Source organism: Neophocaena asiaeorientalis, unplaced genomic scaffold (assembly GCF_003031525.2).
Source record: "Neophocaena asiaeorientalis asiaeorientalis breed wild unplaced genomic scaffold, Neophocaena_asiaeorientalis_V1.1 scaffold264, whole genome shotgun sequence".
Lineage (NCBI taxonomy): Eukaryota > Metazoa > Chordata > Mammalia > Artiodactyla > Phocoenidae > Neophocaena > Neophocaena asiaeorientalis.
Window position 1 is genome coordinate 2,545,788 of NW_020185332.1, and position 12,574 is coordinate 2,558,361.

The 12,574-nt window shown below is 40.5% G+C and overlaps 1 protein-coding gene across 4 annotated transcripts in view; it reads right to left on the reverse strand.

The window, feature by feature from the left end:
- Positions 1-12,574, reverse strand: part of TRIP4 (thyroid hormone receptor interactor 4) — a 66,399-nt gene that overhangs the window by 17,900 nt on the left and 35,925 nt on the right. For all 4 annotated transcript variants that reach the window (XM_024735271.1, XM_024735270.1, XM_024735269.1 and 1 more), the window contains 2 exons: positions 10,667-10,791; positions 9,381-9,472 (listed from right to left, as the gene is read on the reverse strand). In XM_024735271.1, the coding sequence (XP_024591039.1) occupies positions 9,381-9,472; positions 10,667-10,791 (217 nt within the window). The remainder of the gene's footprint in view (positions 1-9,380; positions 9,473-10,666; positions 10,792-12,574) is intronic.

The window sequence follows — 12,574 nt, forward strand, 5'->3', positions numbered from 1 at the left end:
TTACCAAAAAAAAAAAAAAAGGTTAAAAATGTAAATAGAAATATGAACACAGTAGCCCAGAGAAGGAAGTAATTAATCCTGTCAGGGAGGAAATGGTTTGAGGTCAGAGAAGACTCTACAGGAGACAGGGACACCTGAGCTCTTTCAAAGAATGAATAGAATTCTCATGGGGGACAAAAGCATGGAGACATAGGAAGGTATATTGAGGAAGATATAAATTCTGCTTTCTTCAGGGATTGCCTTTTTTTTTGAAGGTTTCTTCACTCTCCCCACCCTGCCTCCAGCCAAGCTGAGTTAGAAGTGAGATCCCTTCCTTTATGCATTCCTTTGGTCATATGATAATTATCACGGTTGGGTTTTCTTGTCTCAGTCTCTTCTAGAAGACTTAAAAAGTTCAAGAGGGGATGGAATATCTTGTTAAAACTCCAGATCCTTAATCTTTAGCACAGTGCCTGACACATGACAGATGGTCAATAAATACTTGCTGAATGTGTGATTATATAATATTCCGAGTAATAACATCTTAAATTAGGAGATAATTTGCCCCCTGGTTCATAAAGTACACTGGATAACAAACTAAGAAGCCGGTTAACAGATTGCAAAAAGATAGCAAGGTTGTAACGCTACAGCAGATTCCTTCTAGATCAAGCAGACTGCTTTCTCTCTAAGCCTGGGTTTACTTATAGGTAAAATGAAGGTGTCACATTAAGTGACTGAATCTACCTACATAAAACCTTGCATCTGTCCCCCACCCCTTGTCTCATTCCACTGCCATTTCCTAGAACAGATTTTAAAAATATATCCAACCTGGATGACAAGTGTCTCCTCACTAGACTTCCCACCTTCAGTCTCTTCACTGCAATCCATCTTCCACATTGCTGCCAGATTCATTTTCTGGCTCCGATGACCTTCAAAACACCCCTCCCTGATCCCACAACGGACTAGAGAAAAAAGTCTTACCTCTGTAGCCTATCACTCAAAGCTATCTACCATCTGACCACAACATACCTTTCCATTCAACAAAGTGGTTTGCTATTATTCTCCATACAGGCCCATGACTTTCCACCTCACATTACTCCCTCTCCCTTAGAATATGCTTTCCTACCATGGAAGTAGGAAGACTTGAACAGCAACCCCAATTCTACCATTTACTGACTGACAGTACACAAGTTATCTTAACTCTGAGTCTTAAGTTCTCTCATCTCTAAAAGAGAAGTAAAGATACCTTGCTTGGTATCAAGTTGTTGTGAGGATTAGAAAATAACATACGTAATAGGTCTGGCACATAATAACTGATCAAAAAGTGATAGATTTTATCATTAATATGCTTCAAGGCTAATTCAAAAGCCACATTCCTAAGATGTTCAACATTGCTAATTGTTAGAGAAATGCAAATCACACCTACAACAAACTACCACCTCACACCAGTCAGAATGGCCATCATTAAAAAGTCTACAAAGAACAAATGCTGGAGAGGGTATGGAGAAAAAGGAACCCTCCTACACTGTTGGTGGGAATTTAAGTTGATGCAGCCACTATTCAAAACAGTATAAGGTTCCTCAGAAAACTAAAAACAGAATTACCATATGATTCAGCAATCCCACTCCTGGGCACGTGCCTGGACAAAACCATAATTTAAAAAGATACATGCACTCCTATGTTCATAGAAGCACTATTTACAATACCCAAGACGTGGAAACAACCTAAATGTCCATTGACAGATGAGTGGATAAAGAAGATGTGGTACATACATACAATGGAATACTACTCAGCCATAAAAAAGAGCAAAATAATGCCATTTGCAGCAACATGGATGCAACTAGAGATTATCATACTAAGTGAAGTAAGTCAGAAAGAGAAAGACAAATACCGTATGATATCACTTTTATGTGGAATCTAAAATATGGCACAAGTGAACCTACCTACAAAACAGAAACAGACTCGCAGACATAAAGAAGAGACTTGTGGTTGCCAAGGGGGAGGTTGGGTGGGGGAGGGATGGACTGGGAGTTTGGGGTTAGTAGACGCAAACTATTACATATATTGGGTTGGCCCAGAAGTTCGTTCGGGTTGTCCCCTAACATCGTACGAAAAACCAGAATGAACTTTTCGGACAACCCAATAGAATGGATAAACAACAAGGTCCTACTGTATAGCACAGGGAACTATATTCAATATCCTGGGATAAACCATAATGGAAAAGAATATAAAAAAGAACAGGGCTTCCCTGGTGGTGCACTGGTTGAGAGTCTGCCTGCCGATGCAGGGGACGCGGGTTCGTGACCCGGTCCGGGAGGATCCCACATGCTGCGGAGCAACTAAGCCTGTGTGCCACAACTACTGAGCCTGCACTCTAGAGCCTGCAAGCCACAACTACTGAGCCTGAGTGCCACCACTACTGAAGCCCACACACCTAGAGCCCGTGCTCCACAACAAGAGAAGCCACCACAACGAGAAGCCAGCTCACCGCAGCTAGAGAAAGCCTATGCGCAGCAAGGAAGACCCACTGCAGCCAAAAATAAATAAACAAATAAAAAAAAAATATATATATATATAAACGGCTAGTAAATATTTGAAGAGATGATAAATGTCACCAATGATCAGGAAAATTAAATGAAAATAACAAAATATGTTTTCACCCACTTTATTAGCAGAAATTAAATTGATTATTATTATTAATTTTGGGGGGGGGCTGTGTTGGGTCTTTGTTGCTGCACGCGGGCTAAGCAGCGAGTGGGGGACTACTCTTCGTTGCAGTGCCCGGGCTTCTCACTGGGTGGCTTCTCTTGTTGCAGAGCACAGGCTCTAGGCACGCGGGCTTCAGTAGTTGTGGCACTCAGGCTCAGTAGCTGTGGTTCGCGGGCTCTAGAGCGCAGGTTCAGTAGTTGTGGTGCACGGGCTTAGTTGCTCCGCGGCATGTGGGATCTTCCCAGAGCAGGGCTAGAACCTCTGTCCCCTGCATTGGCAGGTGGATTCTTAACCACTGCACCACCAGGGAAGCCCTAAATTGATTATTAATAACCAGTTTTGGTCAGGGTATTGGTATAGGAAAGATTCACACCATCGGTGGAATTTTAAATTAGACCCCTCTTTAAGAATTGTAACTTACCAGTTTGTATCAAAGTTTAAATGTATGTATCTTAGACCCTTAAGTTCTACTTTTCAGAATCTATCCTGAAGAAATACTGAGTCCCCATAGGGAAAACAACAAAAAAAGGCACATTCCGAAGTCTTCCTCCCACCTGGAAGCAAACTTTCCCTCCTTTAAATTCCTCAGAGGCAGTCCTTACTTCTCTTAAGACTTACTTCTCTTAAATTTGTTTACAAATTTGGTTGTGTACATATCTTATCCACCTAGTGGTCTTTCAAACATTCTGAGGACAGACCTCATGGCTGATTCACCTTTTTGTTTCTCTTAGTGTCTAAAACAATGTCTGATTTATGGTAGGCACTCAAGTATTTATTGATCTATAAATAATTAAGAAAATCTTAAGAGTTATATGTTCATTTTCAGATGTAAAGGTAAACATTAAAGAATTTACATAAATACACAAGAGTGTTAATATTCCCTTTTTCTCTTCAGGATAAGAAACAGAAAGCATGGGACTTCCCTGGTGGCACAGTGGTTAAGAGTCTGCCTGCTGATGCAGGGGACACGGGTTCGTGACCCGGTCCAGGAAGATCCCACATGCTGCAGAGCAACTAAGCCCATGCGCCACAACTACTGAGCCTGTGCTCTAGAGCCCAGGAGCCACAACTATTGAGCCTGTGTGCCACAGCTACTGAAGCCCATGTGCCTAGAGCCTGTGCTCTACAACAAGAGAAACCACCACAATGAGAAGCCTGCGTACCGCAACGAAGAGCAGCCCCCGCTCGCCGCAACTAGAGAAAGCCCGCAGGCAGTGACAAAGACCCAACGCAGCCAAATAAATAAATAAATATATATATTTTTTTAAAAATTGAAAAAAAGAAACAGAAAGCATAATGTTTCCTGGATTATTTAAAAATGAGCATGGGGCTTCCCCGGTGGCGCAGTGGTTGAGAGTCCGCCTGCCGATGCAGGGGATACGGGTTCGTGCCCCGATCCGGGAAGATCCCACATGCTGTGGAGCGGCTGGGCCCGTGAGCCATGGCTGCTGAGCCTGCGCGTCCAGAGCCTGTGCTCCGCAACGGGAGAGGCCACAACAGTGAGAGGCCCGCGTACCGAAAAAAAAAAAAGTGAGCATGGCAGTCCTCAACTCATCAAGTGGGCACTTGATACCCAGGTTGCAAACAACTCTAAAGACAGTCTGTTCTGACTTAGAAACTCAAGTAAATATTCTAGTCTTCATGAGAATTCTGAAAATACATTCCCTGTCTCCGTCAAGTGAGCTGTAATCTTAAAGAACTGCTTAGAGTTGGGCTAGCTGTTGCAGACACAGAGTTCCCCCCTTTGTTGGATCTCAGATGCAGCCCTCACAATCTCTTAGGAATCATACATTTTAGGTCTATGAATTGGCAGGTTTTCTTAGTAAAACAGAGAGGATATTTTCACATAATTTAAAAGAGAATTTGGGGACTCTGCATTTTTCAATGCCAATGCCTGGTTTGAATACTGACTATTAGTCCCTTCATTCTCTAATTTCTCATCTCTCAGATTTATGGACAATCCTTTGGTGATAGAAGCCGATGATGTCCACACATGAAGTGATATATGCGATCTTCCTGAAGATCTGTATCGCATGGATACTCATAAAAAGGAACAAGTAATACTCTCTTCCCCACTGGAAGACAGTAATTCTTTTGCTGATGTCAATTTGTAGGCACCCTGCAGTAGAACTGCCTCAGCGTAATTCCTTAAATACAGGATCTTGGCTATTACAAAAGCCATAAGATCAAATGGACTAAAAGGTCAGTAAGCTGGCAGGAGAAGAATGGATTTAGTACAAAAGAAGTAGAATAATCAATGACCTCAGAGATTTCAGACAAATCAGATTTTCTATTGAAGGCAGAGATATAAATAGCACAAACACAATACAGACACATAGAAACAAAAGCCACCAACTCAACTTTCTGTTTGACAACTTGTTAGGTCTAGAGAGCTGTTCAAACCACAGCTGCTAATGGTTATGGATTTGGCAATCAAAATGTCTTTGTTAAAAAAAGGTTTTAACTGCCTTGCTATTGAGGTTACAAACCACAGCCTTGATGCATTGTTGCAGTCAACATCCTCCCTGCTGTTTTTGAGAGCTTACATCTGCTGCTGGCAGATAAAACCCTGGCAAGGCATGGGCTTCTTCCAGGGGAGTACAGGAGAAGTTTTAACTAGATGGCTCTCATCTACCTTTCTTTCCTGAGTTGAGCCTACAGCCTTTGCTGTAGTATTCCTATCTTGTTTAGGTAGATCCCCTGCCATTACTCAGGAGGACTGATGGTCTAGCAGGATCTTTTTTCTGGCACACATCAGCCATGCCAGCCATACTACTTTTAGAAGACAAAAGGAAGATGAGTTCTTAGCTCAGGGGAAAGCACTTTAAGCACATATTTTTAAAGCCACTTATAGAGTGGTGCACTTGATTTTAAACATCCACTAATAAAACCTTTTCTGTTTTTTTTTAAGGAACTAAATGATCACACTATGCCAAAAATAGTGAGGGCTTAGTATATTTTAAATTATCAAAGAAAGGCCAAGAATGAAAGGTCAGGAAGTAAATTACTGAGTTTCTTTGGGGAAGGAAAAAGTTAGGAACAAGATGGAGAATTAAAACATGGTTCCAAGTCACACAGGAGATTAGTTTCAGTTGAAATAAAAATTACTAGATCCACAGTGGTTTTCAAAGAAAATATGGGACTTCCCTGGAGGCACGGGTTCGATCCCTGGTCGGGGAACTAAGATCCTAGAAGCCCTGCAATGCAGCCAAAAAAGTAAAAAAAAAAAAAAAAGGAAAATGCAGTTCAGCTGGGTGATGAGGCATGAGTGTGAAGATGCAGAAAGACTTAAGTCAGGAAACTGTTTCCTGGATCATTCTCCCTCAGTGAACCGACCTACAAGGACAAAAAACCCCAAACATACTTAGGCTAGCACTTGCTAACTATATATATACCACAAGATACCAGTATGCAAATATGTTGGTGGGGGCTGTTGTGGTCAGAAAGGTATGAGAACACTGCATATTACATTCACCAGATAAATCAGAGAATTGTATCAGAGTCAAAATGCACACCAGCACATTCAGGGCTCTGAGAAATTCTGCAGTAAACAAACAAATTTGTTTAATCCAAATAAATTTTCCAAATGTGTGTGTCAACAGAAACCCCTCACCCCCCTGTTTTTCCAGAAAACACCTATGCCATGAAATACTTTGGGAAATGCTAGTCTAGGGGTATTACTCCTAAACTCTCAACTCATTCTTGAAAAAACAAGAATAACATTGGTAAAACAGACTAAGCAATCACAATTCTTACATCACAGAACCCTAGCTCAAACAGAGACAGGTAGATTACCAAAGGTGCTCGAGACATTTTCCAAAAGACAGCCAAATACCAAAGCTATGACCTTTAAAAGTGATAAGATCCTCACTCAATAAATAATCCCCAAATAGGGCTAATATCAATTGTGAATACATTCATGTGCTACTCTCAAACACAGAAAAGAAAGAATGGGGAAAAGCCACAGAAAAGCTGACCATAGGGAAAATGGATATGGGCTCCTGTTTGATGAAACCTCATGGCTTTTGGCATTTTAGGATATTCTAATGTCATACACATCAGGGAAATTCATAAAGAGTTGCCAGGACCTCCAGCTGGGAACATATGGGAGGATTCCTACACTTCTATGTGCTGCCCTCAGCATCCTCAGGATAAAAGACAGAATATAAGCTCAGGTAGGAGTATCATGCTGACCTGAAAGAGAGGTACCCTTGAGAAACCAAAAAGATTTGTTTTGTTAATTATATTTCTAATTCCCATAAGCCTTGTGGTACTCTATAGATTAGGATTACAGCCCCCTACCCTTCTCAACACAAATGTGTGGCAGAAAGAAGATTGGTTAACTGCCTAGAAATTGAATTCATTTGACCTTGTATCAAGTGGTGGTCTGCTTGATCAACAAATGAGAAAGTAAGGGAAGGCCCCTGGCCAAAACACCACCCACACTTCCAGATGCTCCTGGGTTCTCTTTTAGAATGCAAATATCCTCATAAGAAAATATAACACATCAAGTGATACTAAGCTCCTCATGAGTCTCTAAAACTGTAAAGCCTACACCAATGTAAGGAATTTTTACAATTATTACTTCTAGAATGAAAAAAAGGGAGGAGAGGAAAGAAGACATTGAAAAAAATCAGCAAAAGGTCCATAGATAGATAGAACAGGCACAAGTGGTGTGGAAGACAAAGGGCCTCCGTGTATTTACACTTTTGCCTAGGTCTAGATCAGGTACTAAGAGCAGAACAAAAGGGTCGGAGTCAAAATTCACACTTTGTTATACAGCAGAGACTAACACACCATTGTAAAGCAATTATACTCCAATAAAGATGTTAAAAAACCCCACAAAATTCACACCAAAACGCAAGCACTGTACTCATATACATAATCAGAAAAGGGCTGAGGAGGCAATCCACAAGCAAATGCAAGACAGAAAACCAGAGGGACTTCCCTGGTGGTCCAGTGGTTAAGACTGTGCTCGCAGTGCAGATCCCTGGTCGGGGAACTAAGATCATGCATGCCGCACAGCGCGGCATAAAAAAAAAAAAAAGTACAGACAGAAAACTAGAGGGATAATAATTACTGGCTAAAACCTGTGAGGAACGAACAGAGGGAGTGAGATGGATGGGAACAGTATTTTGTTTTGTTTTGTTTTTTTAAAGCAGACACTGGGACTTCCCTGGTGGCACAGTGGTTAAGAATCTGCCTGCAGGGCTTCCCTGGTGGCGCAGTGGTTGAGAATGCAGGGGACATGGGTTCGAGACCTGGTCTGGGAGGATCATGCCGCGGAGCAACTAGGCCTGTGAGCCACAACTACTGAGCCTGCGCATCTGGAGGCTGTTCTCCGCAACAAGAGAGGCCGCAACAGTGAGAGGCCCGCGCACCGCGATGAAGAGTGGCCCCCGCTTGCCACAACTACAGAAAGCCCTTGCACAGAAACGAAGACCCAACACAGCAAAAATAAATAAATTAACTAATAAACTCCTAACCCCAACATCTAAAAAAAAAAAGGAATCCACCTGCCAATGCAGGGGACACGGGTTCAAACCCTGGTCCGGGAAGATCCGGGAAGATCCCACGTGCAGTGGAGCAACTAAGCCCGTGAGCCACAACTACTGAGCCTGTGCTCTAGAGCCCGCGAGCCACAACTACTGAGCCCGTGTGCCACAACTACTGAAGCCCACGTGTCTAGAGCCCGTGCTAAGCAACAAGAGAAGACACTGCAACGAGAGGCCTGTGCACCGCAATGAAGAGTAGGCCCTGCTCACCGCAACTAGAGAAAGCCTGCGTGCAGCAACGAAGACCTAATGCAGCCAAAAATAAATAAATTAATTAATTAATAAATACACCTATATAAAAAAAAGCAGACACTAATAGCAGTAATGAAAGGCACAGAAGAGTCTGCAAAGCATTTACTGAGAAAATTAAGCTGAAGAATATGTTCTTAAGCACAGTGATGGAACTGCTATTGTGTAAAGTAACTGTTCAAAAAACAGGAAAACCGTACTGTTAGGTAAGACTTTTTAGGCTTTAAGGATGGAGTTTCCCACTTTGGATTCCTGCTAGACTAAACATAAGGCTCTAAATTTCAAGAATTTTCCAATTAAGCTAAAGTCCTTCAGCTCCCTCTGCTGTTCAAAAATGTACTCTAGTTATGTCAGTTCAATCTTCAGTAATCAAAATAAATAAAAATACATACATACAATATGTACATACATACACACACACACCCAAAGCTGGCACGGTCCAGGCAATCAGAGTTCAAACATACTTGTCTTTCATGAATTCCCTGGTCTGGACCAAACGTTCCAGAGTACGTAATAACAAATTCTACCATTCCCACTACCTAACTGAAATAATTCAAGGAATAATGAAGGATTTCTTTGCCAAAAGCCGAAGTTTTATTAAGGGATGAGGACTCTACACTATTAGCTGGATTGTGGCAATAGCTTTTTAGGCAGAAATGTATATGTACCAGTCCTCCACACACTAGGAACCAAAGCATCACTAATTTTTTTCCATTTCTCCCATGGTCTTTTCTCTCCCCAATATTCCCTCCTTACAAGATTCTCCAAACATGTCTAAATTCAGTTTCTAGCTCCTTACTATCTACAGGATACTCTGAGTTGAAGGATCTACAGGTCAGCTACTGTGGCAAACAAAGCATCTGTCCCAGAGAAATACTCTTTACTCACCTGATTCTTAAATTGCTTCTGGGACAAGCAGTCAGTTAGGTCCACACAGCCCAGAAGACAACCTGATGGATAGTCATTGGGAAATTCCACATCTAAATTGAGAATAACAGAAGGATTACATAAATTTGTTCTTTGTGACCCTGGAACTCACAAATCTGTCTTCAATTCTGAACAAATCACTTTCTCTATTATCTATTTATGGACATAAGGAAAAAATGAGGCTTTTTACTTGGCACAACTGTTTGTATTTTAGCAAAACATTTAGTGAGTAGCTGGCTTAGTCCACTATCCACATCCTAAACTATAGGAAAATAAGCCTCATACCATTGAAGTTCAAGGACCCCACAACTTCACTCGAAACAAATCAATTCCACTATACCCAACTGGATCAGACTAGAATTTGGTGGTGACAGGTTCTGGAAACAAGCTTGAGGTGTCAAGAGAAAACATAAAAATGCAGTTAAGAAACATAAGAATGTCAAAACATGAATTTAAAAGAACCCAGGGACTTCCCTGGCAGTCCAGTGGTTAAGATTCTGCACTTCCACTGCAGAGGGTGTGGGCTCGATCCCTGGCCAGGGAACTAAGATCCTGAATGCTGCAGGTGCACACACCCCCAAATAATAATAATATAAATAAATAAAAGAACCCAGTCATACCAGTCAAAACAGAAATGCATTTTTAAGGAAACATACACTTTTAATTCCTAAAGCTTGGTTTCTTAACTTTTAAAGGTGGTTTTGTAATTATCCTCTCATTTTACCTTCAAAACTACCGTATGGGCTGAATAAGAGGAAGGAAGCCAAGACATCCAAGGGTCAGAAGTTTTTTAGGATCCAAACTGAGTGTTTGGGGTGACTGTCAAAACTCACTGCTTAAGTCAACCAACTTTGATCTGTCCAAATCCGATAGCACATGTCTATTTGAGTCACTCCCAATAATAAAAAGTCTTATTTGCGGTTGTTCTTCCCAATCTAAAGATCCCAGAATTTATAGTAGTTATTTTACTCTCATAATAAAAAAAGTGTAGAAAATTAAGACTAGTTGGTTGATTTCTGGTGTTGGGAATGGATATTTTTATTTGTACTGTTTGGTGAATTAATGTTTTGAACAGCTGTCCATGATTTGCTACTAAACAAACAAACACAAAGTTTAAAGTCCCTTTCAGCCAAAAAAAAAAAAAAAACCACAAAAAAGCCACAGGAAGAAGGAGGTGAAAGGAGAAGAACATCAATGACTTCTCTCCACAAAGTAAGACTGAAATTAGAAGAATATATGGCCGTTACCTTTCCCACGAAGGAGAAGATATGTAGTCTGGAGTTCTGAAACTTCTTGAGGAGAGGGTCTTTTGGCTGTGGCTGCTATCCAAAGTCGTCCTCTATGTGGGGTGTACCAGCTTCTGCCCTCCACCCTTAAACAAATACAAATTTAGTAGAAAGAATCTAAATTTTAGTGTCTTGGAAGATCTCATAACGTACAGCAAATTATCCAGTTGAACCAAGAGATCTATATATGATACCTCACCAAGAAGGGTATTTTTCGTAAAAAACATTTTTCCTACAATACCTTTCACTTGAGTATAAACCCTGTTCTCTAGTTTTCCCTATCATCAGAACAAAGGCAATTAATTCATCTCTCTCAGTTCCTATTTTTTACTTGATCTCTGTAACTCAGAAATGAAGCTTTCACTAGCCTTGGGACTCCTACAATCCAAATCTTCTATTTTCAAGGCATGCAAGTTGTCCCAAAAAAATGAAAATCCTTGCCTTTGAGTCATGAAAGATTTTGTTCATTGTTCTCCAACCTGACAGAAAAATCCTCACCCACACATAACTCCCCAAGAATAGTACCTTCATAATTACTATTTAATAGAATTTAAGTAAATAAAAATGCTTATCATCTTTACTCTAAATTGCAACCACATTCATTTATATTTTCTAAGTATTTTATAAAGGGTTATGTTCTTTGCAGATAATTAAACAACCCGTTAGCTAGTTTGAAAGAATCTTTAAGTAGAATAACAAAATGCAATCAAGAGAATGTATTACTGCCTAGTTTCCAAGGATTACAAAAAGATGTTTCTCCTTTAGTTCCTACAAAATGAAATAAAGTACCTTGATAATATAACCCTATTATACTTGCCTTATAATGGGAAACGGAATTTCTCATACCCTTAGTTTTCCAATATAGATCAATTGGAAGAGCACCAGGCACACAGTGGGTACTCAATAAATGAGGAATGAATCAATATATTTCTCCCTCTACACCAAATGATCCACAGGGTTACTGGGAAAACGTTCTCACAAATGTGGCAGAACCACCCACTTTCTTTCTGTGGGATTAGTGATTGTGGGCTGGATGCTGTTCATCCTGTTCTTTTCAGTGAGAAAATCTGGATAACACAGATCCAAAACAGGACGAGAGAAATGTAAACATTCTGATTCCCTCTGCAGAAAGCAAGCTGTTTAGTTTTCTACTTTGGAAAAGGAAGACACCTCAACTGCAGAGAACTGAATGAGAAGAATAGACATCTGAGGGCCCAGGTGCCCTGGAGCAGAAGCAGATTCACATACACTTGTTATAATGCCACTACATACATGGATTATGAAACATTTTGGAGCCAAAGAAAGAAAGCCTGACCTTGAAGAGGGGAGAAAAATGGTAACACACCTTCACGAAGGAGGCAAATCTCAACTAACCATGGAAACCAACAAAGTAGAAATGATTGTTCCTAAATTCTGATAATAAATTTTCTTTCAGGAAATAGAGAAATGACTGAGGCTTACAAAGTAAGGGTGGAAAAAGCACTCTGAAAACCTGAACTCTAGTTCCATCTCTGCCACTAACTAGCTTTGTAATTCATAGCAAGCTCCTTTACCTTTGCCTGCTTAGGTGTTCAAGATTGTAATAATACTGGTCTGATCTACTTCAATACAGCTTTGAAAACTGTAAAATTCTATTTAAATATAAATACATAAGGCATTATTATTGTTATGAGTTAGGACACTCCCAGGGATATAAAATTCTAAGAGATAAAATAAGAAGGAAAAAAGAGGTATCTGCATCCCCACATTCATTGCAGCATTATTTACAATAGCCAAAACATGGAGACCATGTAAATGTTCATCACTGAATGGACGGATAAAGAAAATGGATGAAGATTATTCAGCCATAAAAGAAAATGAAATCTTGCC